This window comes from Narcine bancroftii, chromosome 1 (genome assembly GCF_036971445.1).
Source record: "Narcine bancroftii isolate sNarBan1 chromosome 1, sNarBan1.hap1, whole genome shotgun sequence".
In the NCBI taxonomy this organism is placed as follows: Eukaryota; Metazoa; Chordata; class Chondrichthyes; order Torpediniformes; family Narcinidae; genus Narcine; species Narcine bancroftii.
The window spans coordinates 39,090,674-39,109,902 of record NC_091469.1 but is presented as its reverse complement, the minus strand read 5'-3'; the positions used below and the strand labels follow the sequence as shown (position 1 = coordinate 39,109,902).

The following is a 19,229-nucleotide window of genomic DNA, read 5'->3' as shown; positions in this document are numbered from 1 at the left end:
CCCTTAAGAAAAAATGGTAAAATGTAGAGAAGTGATTTATGAAAATGATTTCAGGAATAGAGGAGAAGTAATTAGGATGCCCTCGGTAACCTCTGGGGATTGTTGTGGAAGAAAATTAATTTTGGCTGTTCAAGTTAATTATGAATAAATATCTACTTAGGAAGAATTTGGAGGACCTTGAGTAGAGGGTTAGGATCTGGCCTGAGCTGCATCATTTTTTCAGGGAGTCAGTATGAACGATATAGACTGAATGACTGACCCATGCTATGTGAAGATCTTCCAGGTACCTCATTAAATTACATAAACAACAGTATCCCCATGTCATTTTCATTATTATTTCTCCCTGAATTTTTGTTCAAAGACTAATTTTTGAAATTCCCTTCAGGTAATTATTCATTATTATATCATTTGATTTTGAGATGATAAAAATTTCTTCCTGGTAAAGATCCTGATGTTTGGCTGACCCAGTCTTTGGTTCCTTGGAGATATTGTACCTCACATCTTAATCAATGGTATATTAACTCTGCAAAATTCCTGTTGTAATATTATTTTCTGATGAATCCCTAAACTATTGTAAATAGCTCTTCTGTCTCCCCTATATTCTTCCAAAATACTTGGATACTGTTTGTTCAGAAATTTATCTTCATCAAATTTGATTAACTCCTTTTAATAATTTTCCTCATTTGCTTTAACTGTGGTTGCATGATTTCTATGGCTTGAATGTTTCAGTTTTAACTTTTGATTCTGTGTAGGGTGCTTTCTCATATTTTTATTGGTGATTTTCAATTTAAGTTAATTTTGTTTATGGATAAAATACTCAATTAGTGAGTCATTTTAGCTTCTATACATGCAACCAAGTTATGGGCGGATGTGATAGGTTAGGACAATGGTTCTGCAAGCTACATAGTGAAGCTGCTTTATGACTAACCCTGAAATCGACTAATCCTGATTTTTGAGGAAAGAGTGTAGAACCCCTGCCACCTGCATTATGGTGATACAGGCCTCACCTTAACTGTTTTTTTCAGAGGTGGTGGATTTGTCATTCACAATGGCATTTTATTCTAGCATGACATGGTCATGAATCTGTCAGCCACATTGTTTCATTGGGTTTTCTTTTAAAAGACTGTGTTCACATCATGGACATTCACAAGGTAGATCATTCACAAGGTAGGTGACACAACCTCTGGATTACAGTCTCTAAAACTGACAACTTGGGTAAAGTTACTTACTTTATCACATTTGCGCAATTTTAGAACAATACAAAAAAACTGCAGATACTGCAACCTTGAGTGAACAAAGAGGGGGTGGAGACTTTCAGATATATTTAGAGCAGAGATTGATAGGATCTTGTTTAATAAAGGTGTCAAAGGTTTTGGGGAGATGGCAAGAGAATGGGGTTGAGAGGAAAAATGCATCAGCCATGATCCAAATGTTGGAGTAAATTGCATGGGCCAAATAACTCCATTCTTCTCCTGCGTCATATCAGCCATTCCATACACCGTCCCCCCCCCCCCCCAACTCCTCCCGGCGGCCACTTGATTTCTTTTTACTTCACACAACATATATATTTTTAATGGTTTTTTTTATGTAGTCAATAGGAGAGAAGTGCAGAAGAAACCAAAACTTGATTGCTTCATCAGGGAAGGGCGCCCATAAACTTTGAGCAGAGTCCAAGGGGCCCACAGCCGAAAAAAGGTGGAGAATGGCTGGTCTAAATCATGTGTCCTTTCTCTTTTGCCTGGATTCATATATGAATTTCAATAATATCATAATTGATTTTCCCAGTTTGTTTACCTTCATTCCTGATTGCTATCCAATCTCATATACTCCCTATTCCCATAACAACTTCATTTTTTAATCCCCAAGTGGCAATTTCCTCTAATTCTCTCCTCTTATCTCCCTATGTTCTTGTGTAGTAGTCAAGCTTTTCAGACTAATTTTTCAGATCAAATTTTGGTGGGGAGGTCGACTTTTACATCAGTCCTATTTTTGACGGTGGCAAGTACCTGCATCGTTCAAAAAGCGTCAAGGGCTTGGATGGCCGGACCAGTCCATGTTCAGTGTGTCAGGAGCTCTGATGGGCTGGCGGCAGAGGCAAGGGTTATGGTGTTGGAAGCTCCAATGGGTGGGCAGCCAGGCAAGGATCCATGATTGGATGGGAGGGCAGTTGGAGTTTGAGTGCTAGGATGGATATTCAGTGTGGGTCAAAACTAAGGGGGTTGACTTTTTCACGTGTCATACAGAAAACTCGATTTTTGGGCTAAAAAAAGGGTCTTTGATAATTATATGGGATCGACTATTTCACGAGTATTTACAGTATGACTGGATGTGGTAATATCTATTCTTGATCTTACCTTTCTTCCTTTCTCAGCTATTTGTTCACTTATCCTTGGCTTTTTTTTTGAGTAATATAAATATTATGTCCTGAATATATAGTGCATTGTGCACATGGAAGTTGTGATTCAGTGCCAACCATTTTAAACTCAGCATTATAGATCTCCACTCCTTTAACATTTTCTCAAATCTGTGCTCAATTGGTAAATTGGTTTTGTATTTTGCTGTAAATTAGATGTTATATTTTGTGATCTGAAAGCAGTTTTAACCATTTTCATAACATGCTTGGAATAGAGAGCAGATGCTTGGCAAAGAGGTTGCCCAATCAGCGTTTTGTCATTCCACTCTCCTCAGGGACTGGCCAGAACTCCCATCTGCCAGCTATTTCATTTTCTTTGCCTATTCCTCATGGACCTGTCTGTCCTCGGCCTCATATGTTGCCAATGTGAGGCTAAATATAAATTTGATGAACGTTATTTCACATTCCTCCTGGATGGTCTAAAACCCAAAGACATGAATATTGAATTTTCCAGTTTCATGTATCCCTATCCCTATAATTCCACTTTCCATCTGTTCCATCTACTCCCATGCTTGCTTTTCTCTCAAAATACCCTGCCCTCCTTAACCCTAGTGGTTTCTTCTCCAACTGTTGTCTTGTTCATTCCTGCCTTTCATTTCGTCTGTATCCTATTACATCTTGGCCCTTCATCAGACATTTCCCCCCCCCCCCCACCTCCCCTTTTATACAATATCTCTGTTTCCTATCCTTGTCTCGATAAAAGGTACTTACCCAAAATGTTAACTGTCCATTTCTCTCCACCTACAGAGGAGACCTACAGAGGTCCTACAGAGTCCATTCAATTTCTAATTGTTTGCTCAAGATTCCAGTAACTGCAGTTCCTGTGTTTCTCTGTTTCTTTGATTTTTTTTTTCCCCCCCAATTGACTGAGTTCACTCTGGATCCCATGTGATCTCATCTTTCATCATATTGCTACATTTCTCCGAAAAGGAGAATTCTAAGGGTTCGTAATGTTCAGAGTGGAAAACAAAACTTCTCTTCATCTTAGCCCTGACCAACTAACTCCTTATCCTTCAGGCCTTCCAAATTTATTGGAAAAGACTTGAAAGCTGCTGCTGTGCAATGCCACCTATGGCGTAAGTGCAACTTTGCTTGTTTAGGCAAAGAAGTGTTTTGAAGAATCAGAGCCCTGTATGACTTGTGCTCTTCATCTTGTTTTCCATACTCTGTTTATTGGAAAATAAGTCATGTAAAATGGAGAATACCACACTTGGATGATTTGCTGTATCATTTCCATTTACGTTTTGACATGTACACGTTGTAATATTCATGTTATTTGATTTCTTTCTCAGATACTTTTTTGGTTGACTATTATTAAATGTTCTATGAGTAATATTTGTGAATAAGGCAGTATTATTGGCTTTCTTTTCTTTAGGGTTGTACATTTGGAACGAGATGTCAATATGAAGCGACAACTTGTAGAAGATCTGAAATCAAAATTGAAAGCAAACCAAGAAAGTGCTAAAATATATAAAGGGTTATTAGAGGAAATGGAAAATAAGGTAATTGTTCTTGGCAAATGCTCATTTAAATTTTTGTGCTCAAAACTGGTCTTGTAATTTCAATAATCTTTATCAACAATGATTCACCATGATAGTTGATGCAAATTAGTTCCTCATCTTCTCTGACTTGCTGATCTTTCATACATCTTTGCTAACAAGTGTGGAGTAAAGGCATCTATTCAAAGCTTGAAGAATTTGGAACCTGGTATATTCGGGTGTAAATATGGTAACTCCCAAATGCAGAAAATTTAAAACCTGAGACCAAAAAGTTATTTTTTTTTTAAAAAAGCAGCCTTTTATGGCTGTAATTTTTGTTATGTATTTTATAAAACAATCATTTTATATGGAAGAGGACACTGGTAAACATTCAGTGACACAACTAGATCGTTGTAGAATTTTTAATACTGCAGGAGAATTGGGGGTGTGGCATGATGACGTAGGTGGAAGACACCTCTCCTGACAGAATTAATTAAAACCCATTTTTTAGAAATTTCTATATAAGCCAACAGTTTTAAATATTTTTCTCAAGTTATTATAATTGCAGCCATGAAGAAATCTAAAACACAGACAACAAAAAATATGACTCCTAAAGAAACAACTATTGCTAAAGAAATGGGGCCTACCTTAGAAGTGGATCCTGGAGACTCATTGCTTCTCCCTCTGAGATTAAGTCGGCAAATCCCGGTGAAATTCCAGATGACTCCAGTGCCACTTCCCCGGGAACCGAGAAAGATGGTGCTGGAGTCAGAAAATGACTTGTTCAGTTGCCAGGGCCTCAAGACCAAGCACACGTGCGTGGAGACGTGGATCTTCACGCATGCGCATAACACAAACTGCGATTCTGCCTGTGGATCAGGCTGAACCCTCGCAGCCCAGCATTCCTGGACTGTTGAAGGGGAAGCTGAAATCCTGCAAGCAGGTTCAACAGATACCGACTTCGACGGAGGAAGAGGATCTCAGGACTGAAGAAGAAGATACTTTACAAGTAATGGAGGGAGATGAGACAATGATACAAGGAAGGCCCTTATCTCATTATGCTGTCCAGGAAGGTAAAGGTGGAATTTCTACAGTTACTTATTGCGTAGATCTATCAGGTCACTTGGATACGTTGTCAATACAATTCAAATATTTTCGACCCAAATGAATCAAGGATTTATGTTAATTAAAGATAAATTTGAATCATGATTTAATAGTATGAAGGAAGAAATTATTACTATTAAGACTGATGTTTCAAGATGTGCTAAAATGGTGGATAAAATTCAAATAAAATTTTTTTAAATTGAAGAAGATTTTCAGGATTGTCATAAAGAAGAACAACAATGGAAAGATACGGTTAGTAAATTGAAAGATTGTTATACTGCTTGGGAAATTCAGAGAAAAAATTGCTGTAAAAAAAATTGATGTTCTGGAAAATCAAAGTTGTAGAAATAACGTGAAAATTATGGGTTTGCCCAAAGATTTTGAACGTTCAGATCCAGTACAGATTTTTTCAGAAATGGATTCCTGAAGTCTTGGGAATTGAATATTTTCCAAATGGATTGGAGTTGGATAGAGCTCAGAGCTATTAGGAGGAAACCCTTTCCAGGACAACCGCCACGCTCTCTTCTAATTAAATGTCTACACTATTAAGATAAGGAAATAATATTGAGAATTGCATTTCAGAATGTGAGAAAACATCAAACCCCTTTGCTGATTGGAAATAAAAAGGTATTCTTTTATGCAGATTTGAGCCAAATTATTATTAAACGTCGCAAGGAATTTACTCCTGCTAAGGCTGTTTTATGGAAGAAAGAATATAAATTTGCCTTTCGATATCCTGCTACACTTATAGTCTTTTATGGAGAATGAAGATGAAGGTCTTTTATTTGATCATCATTGCCTAATAATAAGAATCAGGATCAGTCTTCCCAACAATTTAAGATGAGCCAAGAGAAGAAAAGAAATGGTTTACAAAAGGTGGAGTGTCATTAACTAACTGAAATTGATATTGATGATGACCAGGTCAATACAGATCTGGAAGCAGCTTATCACATTTGAAGTATTGATGATTTACTTTAATGTATTCAGTTCAGGGGAAGTGGACTTGTTTATTTCTCCTTCCAAAGTCATCAACCACTTGGTGCCATTGGTCGCTTCCCGTATAATAGAGGGGAGTAGTACTGCTTTTTTTGGTGTTTTTTTTTAGGAGTTACTTTCTTATCTATTTGTAGGAGATGTATGTTATTTTGAAGAAGTGCTGTGGAGTAGGGTCCCATCATCATGAATGGCGGGAGTTTTATGTTTTAAATGTTGAATATGTTGGTGACTAATTTGAATTTTGTGACATTTAATGTGAATGGGCTCAATAACCAAATTAAGAGAAAAAGTGTATTAGCTTACATGAAGAAAATTAAAGTAGATACTGCTTTTTTACAAGAGACTCATTTGTTTCAAAAAGAACATCAAAAGTTAAAAAGGGACTGGGTTATAGCTTCATCTTTTAATTCAAAAGTGAAAGGTGTTGCTATTTTGATTAATAAGAAATTGCCTTTTAAATCTCTTATTAATGATTCTGAAGGTCGGTTTGTTGTTACAAATTGTCAGATTATTTGGAATATTTATGCTCCAAATGTTGATGATGAGAAATTTATTCAAGATTCCTTTTTTAATTTGGCACAAGCATATGAAAATGTAATGATTAGTGGATATTTTAATTGTTGTCTAGATCAATTATTAGATCAATCTTTGAAGATAGTAACTAAAATTAAAATGGCAAAAAGAATTTTATCATTGATGAGAAAATCATTTAGATATGATTCTTATTCCAGAATAGATTTTTTTTTAATTCAGCTCAGTTACAAGGACATATAATATCTGCTGAATATAAAAGTGGAACAATTCTCCTTTGCTAATAACATGTATAGGATCCAAAAAGATAGACATGATTTATAGATGGAAATTCAATTCTTCTTTGTTAAGAAATGTTGGAATTCTGTAATTTTATATGAGATCAAATTCAACAATATTTGGGAGCAAATACAGATTTGGTTGATAATAAATTTATTTTGTGTGATGCTTTAAATGCTCATTTAAGAGGACAAATTTTTAGTTTTTATACTAAAATTAAGAATTTTAAGGAGGTTGATAAATTAGAGAAAGAGATAGAAGGTTTAGAGAAAGATATACAGAAAGATTCATCAGAAAGGAAAAAATACAGTTATTAAATAAAAATGCATTATAATTCAATGCAGACATGGAATGGAGAAATTAATTCAAAGGACTTGACAAAAATATTACAAATTAGGGGAGAGAGCTTATAAAGTATTGGTGTGGCAGTTAAAGACAGAAAAGGCTTCTAGAACAATTAATTCTATTAAAAAGGATTCAAAAATTAAATATAAACCTCAAGATATAAATGATTCTTTTAGAGAATTTTATGCAAGACTGTATACTCCTGAGTCTGATATTGATAAAGATATAATTATTAACTTCTTAGGTGAACTTCAGTTACCTTTTTTGAATAATCAAGAGTGTAAAGAGTTAGACTCCCCTTTTACACTTAGAGAATTTGTTGATGCACTTAAATCAATGCCAAGTGGTAAATTTCCAGGTGAAAATGGGTTTACATCAAAATTTTATTAAAATTTTGGTATTTGTTAATACCTCTTTTGGTGAATGTTTTGAAACAGGCAATGGAAGTTTTTTTTTTACCAAATTCTTTTTCTAATCCAGTTATTACAGTTATTCCTAAGAAAGATAGAGATTTGTTAAAAACCAAATCTTATAGACTTATTTAATTGTTAAATGTTGATTATAAAATTGTAGCCAAAGTTTTAGCAAATAGACTTGCAAAGTATTTATCAAGTTTAATTCACCTAGATCAGGCTTGATGTGTTAAAAATCGCTATTCCACCGACAATATTGCAATATTAATTAGTTTGATTCATATTTCTGAAGAAATCCGACTTAGCAATGGTCTTAACATAGATACCGAAAAGGCATTTGATAGGTTAGAATGGAAGTTTTTGTTAAAAGTACTGGAAAAATTTAGGTTTGAACCAATATTTATTACTTGGATTAAGTCTTTATACAAAAACCCTTCTGCTAGAGTAGTGACAAATGGCCAAATATTGTCAGCATTTTGATTAATGAGATCTACTAGACAAGATGCCCTTTGTCCCTGGCATTATTTGTATTAGCTATTGAACCTTTATGGCAATTGATAAGACAGGATAATAATATTAAGGGTATTAAAGTTAATTCTGATGAATTTAAGATTAATTTGTTTGCTGATGATGTTTTGATTTATTTAACAAACCAGAATTCATTAAGTTCATTATATAAGAGATTGAAACAATATAGAGAAATGTCAGGTTATAAAATTAACTGGGATAACTGAGATTATGCCATTGGTTGATGGAGATTATACTCAATGTAAGAAAATTGTTCATTTTAAATGGTCAGATAAAATTAAATATTTAGGTATTAGAATTGATAATGATTTAGATAATTTATACAAGTTAAATTATTTACCCTTATTTCATATGATTGGAGAATTATTTGTAAGGATAGTATGACTAAGATTGTTAATGTGAGATATAGATTAGTCCATTATAACTTTATACATCAGTTGTATTTACCACCTCAGAAATTAAAGAGATATAGTTTAATTTCTTCAGATTTATGTTTTAGATGTTGCAAACAAGTCGGTTCTTTTTTACATTTGACTTGGTTATATGATAGTGTTAAATTATTTTGGACATGACTTAAGGAATTTTTGGAGAAAGTTCAATTACCAATGGACCAAATGTTATATTTATTAGGAAATGTTAAAACGCTTAGTTAAAAATTGAGATTGACTATGTATCAAAATGCGTTTTTAAGATTAGCAATGGCTATTGTGAGAAAATGTATAGCTATAACTTGGAAAAATGAGATTGACTTGGGATTGCAGACATGGCTTATGGAAATTAAATCTTGTTTTCCGTTGGAAAAAATAACATACAATTTCGTAATAATTGTTATTATTTTTTTCAGAAAGTATGGAGCCCTTATTTAGACCAAATGGGTTTAAAAATTTGAATCTCTTGTAGCTCGTTGTGGTGGTGTTGCCCTGATCCATGGCAGTTGATTATATTTGTGATTGTTTAAATCTCCTTTCTTTCTTTTTCTTTCTTGGGGCTATTGGGTGGAAGGGGGTGGGTTATTTTGTATTTTTATAATGATAAAATATTCATTGTCAATTCTTTTGCGGTTTGTTAAATTTTAAATAAAATATACAAAAAAAATATATTGCAAGAGAATTTTAATGTAGTCATTCAAACAATGCAGCCAGGTAACTAGATAGCTTTGTTATCCCAGAAGAATTTCTACATCTGTATTTGGATCAGGGAGGCCCATAAGAATCTCAAGTTCAAGATTAATATATTTCATTACTAATGCATGTTGTCTCATAAGCTATAGATCTCTTAAGCTTTAAGCTGCTCTCTTGAAAGAGTATATCGCTCTTGCCCTGTTTAGGTACAGTGTTAGAGAGGGATATGTCCACAGGATAGATATTCTATCTTACTGTCATCTGTCTGCATCCTAGATTTTTATCTAAAGTAGTATCAAAATTCTGTTTAGTTCAGTGCTATCTTTTAACGTTGCCTCATTTAAGTGTACATTTCATTGACATCAGATGGATACTTTCTGGCTGACTATTACTTCACTAAGCTCAAGCCTCTCATTCCAGTGTAAAGCAAGACATTCTACCGATAAAGTGTACGATCATCAATTTGGATGAATTTGAGGATATTTGTTGTGCCACTGCATGGGATTATGCACAAACATGTGTTCATCACTTAAACTTTGAAAGCTTTGCAGGTTTTCAGAACTATTTTCTTCTTTTTGTCCCACTATAGTATGAACTTATTTTCATTGATAATGAAATGATATTATTACACAACACTAAATGATTTTGCCCTGGTTGACAGTGATAGCATTTCCAATCAATACCAATTGTAAATTCTCAGCTGACTGTAATGTTCAAGGAATATTTTCTCATGCTCAGGAGAATGACTATTAGACTGGTCCCAGGGATCATCTTTCCTTGATTTCCTTTTGACTTTCTTTGCTTTACTTTTCTGCCTTTGCTGTGCCACCTTCTCCTTTTACTGATTATCTTGTTCTTGTTCAGAACAAGAATATTTAAACTAAAGTGCTCAGTAATTTGCATGGTGATGCAGTGAAATGAAAATAAATGAGTGCTTAAATATTTCAAAATATGTTAGAGCAGTTATATTTGCTTTTATAAAGGTGAAGAAACTGACTGAAGAAAGTTCCACCAGGAAGGCATTTGCAGATTCCCTAAAGCAAAGACTTAACGTTGCAACTAAAGAGAGGTCAGCTTATGAGGAGATGCACCGTAAAACCACTGGAGAATTAGATAGAAAGGTAAGATTGTTTATCAGGGAATATGTCAAACTGGGGGGGGGGGGGGGAAGTGTTTGCTTGAAAGATATGATTTAGAGTCTGAAATAATTATATCAAATTTTTGACAAAATATTTTTTGTAAATATAAAATGAAGAGGATAAGACCCAATTATCATGTTGTTATAATAATTTAAGCTTATACATATTGATACATTTTAGATGATGAGCTTTAAGCAAAGACAAAGGATAATTGAAAGATTGTTGAAACAGAATCAAAAGTGAAAACAAAAGGCTGGAAACACTAAGTGGGTCAGAGAGTATCCATGGAAGTGTTACGTACCTGACAGCAGCAATAGAAATTAGCCCAAACAGTGTTATATTTAAAATAATATTTTTAATATTTAATTAACAATAATATAACACCTTATCTACTTTATCTAAACTTATCTACTCTTAACCCCCAACTATATATATGTGTCTGTGTGTGTAATGCCTTTGCCCCTACAGCTCAGGCCTAAATCTGGAAAGGCAGTTCAAAGTCTCACAAAATCCAATGTTGACACACAGGTTTTAAATCAATATGACAAGCAGGTTTTAAATTGATGCGACACACAGGCTTTAGATGGATGCAAAGAAGTTCACATAGTAGGTGGGAGATACCGGGCTGACAGACTGTTTATTAACTCAAAAGATCCTTGTTGAGCTGCTTCCAGAGAAATTTCCTTTTCTTTTAGCCACAGTAGTGTTCAACAATTCCCTTCAGAAGTGATTTTTCCTTTGCCACAATGGGATTCAACAAGTCCACTTTCAAAGTAACTTTTCCTTTTTTGTTCACAGAGTGTTTATCTCATTCCCCAATGACATGGGGAAATCAGACATGTCTATTACCACCTTTGTCAGGATTTCTGAGTCAATTCATTCTTCTTTCTTAAAGCCACATTCAGCACAGTAAGCCTTCAAAGGATGCTTCTCCAAGTGCTGTCTCCTTGAAAGGCCACTACTCATTCCCCTATAACAAGAAGAAATCAGAAAGATTGTCTTTTATCACACAAGGCCACTTTAGTACTGTATTACTTCCAAGAGCTCTGCTCCACAGCACTGATATCTTAAAATGGCTCTACTCATTCCCCTATAATACAGAGAAATCTGACAAATTGTCTATTATCACACAAGGCCACTTCAGCACAGTATCCCTTCAAAAGATGCTGCTTCCTTAAAATGGCCCCTGAGCAAACTCAGTGCTGTGTCTTTAATCTGTTGGTCGCATGGTCTCTGCACTTGCACTTCCTCTCTCAGCCTGCCAGCTCACATTCATACTCCAAAACTTGCAGCTTGATTTGTTCTGTTAAAGTGACAGTTCCACTCAATTGAAAATAAACTGGGAGTAATATGTAATAGAAGGCAAAAGATAGTTGCCATTTTTGGCTGAAACCCTTCATCAGGAAAGTTAGTTGGCATCAAAGGTGACCTGGTCAATTGGATTGAAAACTGGCTTGGTGGAAGGATAAGAGAGACCCTTTTACTCAGAGGGTTGTCAATATCTGGAATGAGCTGCTTGAGGAAGTTACTGAAGCAGGTACAACCATGAAGTCAAAAAACATTTGGGTAGATATATGGATAGGAAGGATTCTAAGAAAATGGTCCAAAATGGAGGCAAATGGGGTAAGTCCAGAATGCCAACTTGGTCAGTATGGAAGAGTTGGGCTGAAGATCCTGTCAAGCTCTATGAATCCGTGAAAATGTTTTCCTTTCCATTTTAATGGAAGAGTTTGGAATTTCATCCAATTGACAGTACATTTGAAGCTGTCAACAGGGAATGACTGTTCAAGCTTGAGTACTACCTTATCACATTGCATATGATCACAATTTGTGAAATGATTGAAAAATAAACCTAACCAATATGGCACTCATCACATATTCTGCTTCCTCATCCACAGTAATACAACCTATTAAGTTCTCCTTCCTTCTCAAGCAAGTCATCAAAAGTACCTCAAGTGCATGGTGAATTAGAAAGAGAAGTGAATATTTACTTGAAATTGAGATGTTTGCAGAGATACATATATACTAGAGTGGGAATAATATCGTAGCTGTTTCAAGGAGCCTTGTAAAAAATTGTATTCATTTCAGAATTTAATCATCTTGTATATTACACCTATTTACTTTACCTCTAAAGTAACATTGGTAGGTTTGTGGCAATGCAAATTATTAGATGTGACAAAATTATAATCACATACTTTTAGTGCATAAAGAAACATTCCCTCGTTGAACTCTGTAATAAAGTAAATTCTTCCAACCATCAATTCTATTCTGACTTTATAATGCTATGTTCCATCTCAAGGCATTTCAATTTTTAATCCCTTTGTCAGGATTTCTGAGTCAATTCATTCTTCTGTACAGATTTCTTAAAGCAATTACTTTAATTATTGTGTAATTTGCTTAAAAGTCAAAATTAGACCAAGTACTTATCTCCTTTCAAAACTGGAAAAACTTGACTATTGGGTTTTTACATATCTAACAGATGTGTCTGTCATTTCCTAAGAAGGCTATGATTAAGTCACCATATTACTGACCATAATAACATTTACACTGTCTCATATTTTTAGTACCTCTGTTTCTGTCATGAAATTTCCTCCAAATTTGCCTGTTTCATATCTGGGTTATCAAACCTTTTTACTTAAATTAAAGGCCTGGTTGTGCAGGCATGATGGGACTCCTTGCTCTTTTTTGTAATTATTAGCAAGGTTATATTCTCATACATTCTTATTCAAGAGCCCTCTTTCTATTCAATTGAAACAAATGTAAAAATATCAAAACAAAGCTTCTCCAAGCACATTCTCTTCATATTTTTGCTCTTGAAAAATGAAATGTTGCTTCTTCATAAAATTAAATTTATTTTAATTGCTCATCTGAACATTAAAATGAGCCAATTTGGTCTACTTATTAATAATTATTTCAATTTCTTTCAGAATCAAAAACTATGCAACCTCAAGGCCAAAGTAATTGAGGCAGAATCTGCAATGATAGAACTGGAGACAACAGCATCACAGCAGATGCATGGACTGGCAATGCAGAGTGAACAGGCTCTGGAAGCCATTCAAAAAAGATTGACTCTCGCTAATGGAAGAGTGGAAGAATTAGTGTCATTTGTTAAGGTAAACTTTGTTACTTCCTCTAATCTTTTTAGCCAGTGTGTGATGTCAGTTAAAGACACACTTAGTTCCTGATAATTTTCTCAGGTTAACTTTCATATTGAACCAAAATTTGGGGTTTATGTTTGAAATGTCTGAAAATATCATGTATTTAATATAGAATTGATCAATAAACATCCTGAGACAGAAACGCAGACCTGCTGAAAGTGGAAGTTTGATTAGAACATTACAGCTCTTTCAGCCATTGATTTTGTGCCAATTCATGTATACCTACCCCAAAAAAAAGTCCATACCTCATACCCCTCTATTTTCTTTCATCCATGTGCCTCTTAAAAATCCGCCCATTGTTCCAGCCTCCACCACCACCCCTGGCAATGCATTCCAGGCACCCACAACTCTCTGTGTTTAAAAAAAAACTTACTCCTGATGTCTCCCCTAAACTTTTTTCCCAGAGGGGGAGTAGCAAACACTCGAAGGCATCTGTACAAAGTGACGGGAGGAAAGTGCTGATTTTACCTATGTCTCATCACCCTCTATTAAATCATCTCTCATTCTTCTTCACTCCAAGAAGAAAAGCCCTAGTTCTGATAACCTTACTTCATAAGACACATTTTTAATCCAGGAAGCATCCTAGTATATCTCATCTGCACCCTCTCCATAGCTTCCACAATATTCTAAGTGTGGTCTCACCAGAGATTTATAGAGCTGCAACATTACCTCATAACTCTTAAACTTAATCCCCCAATTAATAAAACAAGCATACCATAGGCCTTCTTAACTATCCTATTAACCTGTGCGGCAACCTTAAAAAATCTATGGATTTGGACCCCAAGATCCCTCTTTTCCTCCACACTGCTAAGCATCCTACCATTAACTATCTACTCTGCCTTCAAGTTTGACTACCAAAATGCATCACCTCACACTTGTCCAGATTGAATTCCATCTACCACTTTTCCACCATGCCAAGTGGATTACCAGAGAATTCATTTCTTGCAAGCCTTCTGTTTGCAAAACTATGAATCCATGGCTCTTCAGTGATGTTAAAGTAGCAATTGATAATATGCCTTCAACTAATCCCCAAAGGTCTTAAGACAGTAGTGTGAGAAACAGAAATACCTTCACAGAATTTGCTCGAGACAAAAATTGAGAACAAAGAACATTTATTATACAACAGTGCAAAGTTGGGTGCTTCCCCTTACCCTGGGAATACACACACATACTGAGGCTCACCCAACTTTTATACAGTTCATTTCAGTGTGGAGGTAACCTCCCCCCCCCTAACATTCTTCTGCCTCCTGGATAAGTTTGGCATTAGGCAATCCTGTCTGTCTACATGCTGTTTCTGTGAACTTGGAGGACCAGGGGGTATCCTGTCTGTGTCCCATTATGTCATTGTCCTTATTCACCTGCCTTTGTCCTTATTCAACCTTCCCAACCCTCAGGGCTTACTAACTCTTATATGCAGAACTTGCTAATTCTGTCTTCTTCTTCTTTGGCTTGGCTTCGCGGACGAAGATTTATGGAGGGGGTAAAAAGTCCACGTCAGCTGCAGGCTCGTTTGTGGCTGACCAGTCCGATGCGGGACAGGCAGACACGATTGCAGCGGTTGCAAGGGAAAATTGGTTGGTTGGGGTTGGGTGTTGGGTTTTTCCTCCTTTGCCTTTTGTCAGTGAGGTGGGCTCTGCGGTCTTCTTCAAAGGAGGCTGCTGCCCGCCAAACTGTGAGGCGCCAAGATGCACGGTTTGAGGCGTTATCAGCCCACTGGCGGTGGTCAATGTGGCAGGCACCAAGAGATTTCTTTAGGCAGTCCTTGTACCTTTTCTTTGGTGCACCTCTGTCACGGTGGCCAGTGGAGAGCTCGCCATATAATACGATCTCTAAGGCTTTACTAATTACATATGTGGAACTTGCTGACTCTCTCTAAGGCTAGAAGACCCTTATCTTATTCAGACTAACTTTACTTCCTACATTCTATTATCTACCCTTATCCATTCATACTGGCTTTATTCATTACACATATATCCATACTAGCTTTCTTCATCTCTCATATTTTCATATTAGTTTTACTCATCTCTCACAGTAGAATTTAAAGAAGGTTCTAGACCTCTGACAATCCATAATTTGACTGTTAAACCTAATTTAAAGTAAGCAGCTCATGGTTATCCATTTAGAGATATTTTTATTGTTTTATCCCAACAATATTGTACCATTCTAATAGAGTTTATGTGGAAAGCAATTTGCAATTTTTTTGGAAGTACCACGACAACTGTTCCTGTTTATTTTAATAACTGACCTTCCTCCAACTTAAATCTCGTACTTAAATATTCTCAACAGAATTACTCAGATGGACCATAAATACTTCAGATGTATAACCACAATAAAGTAATTTGTCATTTCAATTAAGGGGATGTTTTTGTTAGATCATAATAGACTGTGTATTGGCTTAGGAATAAAGCTATTATTTCATTTTGTTATGTTTCATAGCAACAGATGTTAATAGTTTGTTGTCATTAGAATAAAGTAGCCATCCCCAAGGCTTTTAATCACATTGATTGTTCCTTTACATTGACTGAGGCAGAGCAAGATCAGTGACCATTGTGCATTTCAGTCACACTAGAGAGGCCTTCAAATTGATTTCTCTTTTCAAGCATACTTCAGAGTACCCAAGACCTTTCTTTCTTAGTAGTCCATTGAAAATGAATCATAAGTTGATATGTGTGAAAAATATAAAGCTGAAGCAATTGTTTTAGTTGATCTTAGAAAAATGAATGCAAGTGATGTATTTTATGCATTAAATGTGTAATGGATAGACTGCATGCTCAGGAGTGTTTAATCCTTTCAAATATTGATCGTGACTGGGATTTCTTAACAGTGCTTCATGCTTTCAGTTCTCGTAGCTTGACTGCCACAGGTTCAATTTTAATGCGTTCTTTTTAACCAGTGGTATTAGCAGTCATTAAAGATTTCTGCATGTAACTGTGGTCGGAAATAAGAAAGGGTGGTTGACGAAATCAAAAAGGAGAGAGTATTAGTCTCAGTGTATCTGTATTTCTGCTGTTCTTATCACTAATATGAGTTGATAAACATCAAGAGATTACCTCACTGCAATGCATTTCAGGAGAAGTCTTGGATAAATTCAGTTAATTTCCATCAGGATTCCATAACACTTGGGATTTGGGAAATCTGTGCACACAAAGCTGAATTGTGGCAGTGAATATCTATTAAGTAGTAAACAGAAAAATAGTCTTGGGTGGCTGTTAATGAACTGGATGGCTTGGATCTGACTGTTTGGGGACAATATGTTTTGTTGATATTTAAACTAGGGATTACTCTGAACATTTGTACATTTATATCTTATTTATGCATGAAGAAACAGATCATAAAACTGGGTCAACATGCAAATGATTAGGTATAAAGAATAAGATTTTTTTTTTTTAACCTGGCAGTACAATACTGCTTTAATGATACAGATTTCTCCAAAGTTGCCTTAAAGTTGTGTATGGCATTGCATAAAGTATGTGGAAACAGATTTTAATATCTTACAGAAATGTACAGATCAAAAAGATAATAGAATGGATGAAGACCATTCAGACTTTTGCATCATTGTTGACTCTAACCAAGAACTATCCAGCTCATCCCATTAGCCTGTGACCTACTCATATCCCTGTTCTGTTTTTCTTAGTTTCTCAGTTTAAATAGAACCAGGCTAAATTTTGCTGAAATGTTATTTACGTCTCCCAATCCTCTGTGCAACTTGTTATCTGTTTTGGTACTACGGAGAACATAAAATATTACAGCACAGAAACAGGACACTTAAGGGAATAAAGTCCTAACCTGTTTAACCTTTCCCTATAACTCAGTTCCTGAAGTCCAGACAATATCCTAGTAAATCTTCTCTGCACACTTTCTATCTTGTTGATATCTTTCCCTTAGTTAGGTGACCAAAACTGCAGACAATACTCCAAATATGGCCTCACCAATGTCTTATACAACTTTAGCATAACATCCCAACTCTAATACTCAATACTGTACTTTGATTTATGAAGGCCAGTATCCCAAAAGCTGTCTTTACAACCCTATCCATCTCTGATACCACTTTCAGGGAATTATGTATCTGTATGCCCAGATACCTCTATTCTACTGCACTCCTCAGTGTCCTAACATTTACTATGTATGTCCTTTCATGGTTTGTCCTTCCAAAATGCAATATCTCACACCTGTCTGTATTAAATTCCATCTGCAATTTTTCAGCCCATTTTTCCAGCTGGTCCAGATCCCTCTGCAAGCTCTGAAAACTTTCTTCGCTGTCCACAACACCTCCAATCTTAATGTCATCAGCAAACTTGCTGATCCAATTTACCACATTATCATCCGGATCATTGATAGAGACAACAAACAATGGTCCCAGCACCGATGCCTGAGGCACACCACCAGTCACAGACCTTCACTCTGAGAAGCAATCATCCACCACCACTCTCTGGTTTCTCCTGTTCAGCCATTGTCAAATTCAGTTCACTACTTCACCATGAATACCTAGCACCTGAATCTTCATGACTAACCTCCCATGTGGGACCTTGTCAGACCTTACTAAAGTCCATGTAGACAACATCCACAGCCTTTCCTTCATCAACCTTCCTGGTAACCTTCTTGAAAAATTTGTTAAGATTGGTTAAACACGATCTACCATCCACAAAGCCATGTTGACTATCCCTAATCAATTTCTAGTTATCCAAATCTATTATATCCAATCTATTAGAACACCTTCCAGTAATTTACCAGCATAGAACTACAGTGTTGTGCCATTACAGAAACTTGGCTGGAGTAAGAGCAGGATTGGCTGATGCAGGTACTGCAGTTTAGGAGTTTTAAAAGGAATGGGATGGGGGGTAGGAGAAGGGGGGGATAGTATCATGGCTATAGAAAGGGAGGAAGCTGCGGAAGGAGTGTCCACTGAGTTGGTGTGGGTGGAAGTCACTGTGCTGGGAGTAATCTATAGGCCCCCAAGTAGCCCTTGGTACACCAAGGAACAGATAAGCAGGCATATTTTGGATTGGTGCAGGAAAAATAGCATTGTAGTTATGGGAATTATATTGATGAAGGTAGGGCAGTAGATGAGGTCTGTGTGGATTTTAGTAAGGCACTTGACAAGGCCCCCTATGAGAGACTCATCTAGAAAGCCATGAGGCATGGGATCAGTGGAACTTTGGCTGTGTGGATTCAAAAAATTGGCTTGCTGTAGTAGTGGATGTAAAGTATTCAGCCTGGAGGTCGGTGACTAGTGGAGTGCTGCAAGGATCTGTTCTGGGACCCCTGCTCTTTGTGATTTTTATAAATGACCTGGATGAAGAGGAGGAAGGATGGGTCAATAAGTTTGTGGATGATACAAAGGTTGGAGGAGTTGTGGATGGAACTGAATGTTGTCAAAGGTTACAAGAGTATATAGACAGGTGCAGAGATGGGTGGAAAAGTGGCAGATAGAGTTCAAAGTGGATAAATGTGAGGTGATACATTTTGGAAGGACAAACCAGAAGCCTGAGTACAGGGTTAATGGTCAGTTACTTAAGTGTGTGGATGAACAGAGGGACTTTGGGGATCAAATCCATACATTCCCTCAAGGTTGCCGTGGTGCACATGTTGATAGGATGCTTCAGAAGGCCCATGAGATGCTGGGCTTCATTAATAGGGGGATTGAATTCAGGGGTAGAGCAGTCATGTTGCAACTCTACAAATCTCTGATAAGACCACACTTAGAGTATTGTGTTCAGTTCTGGT

At 36.2% G+C, this 19,229-nt stretch overlaps 1 protein-coding gene across 17 annotated transcripts in view; it reads left to right on the top strand.

The window, feature by feature from the left end:
- cntln (centlein, centrosomal protein) overlaps window positions 1–19,229 on the top strand; it is a 608,473-nt gene that overhangs the window by 479,227 nt on the left and 110,017 nt on the right. For all 17 annotated transcript variants that reach the window (XM_069924314.1, XM_069924366.1, XM_069924398.1 and 14 more), the window contains 3 exons: window positions 3,789–3,915; window positions 10,192–10,329; window positions 13,275–13,460. In XM_069924314.1, coding sequence (XP_069780415.1) covers window positions 3,789–3,915; window positions 10,192–10,329; window positions 13,275–13,460 — 451 coding nt within the window. The remainder of the gene's footprint in view (window positions 1–3,788; window positions 3,916–10,191; window positions 10,330–13,274; window positions 13,461–19,229) is intronic.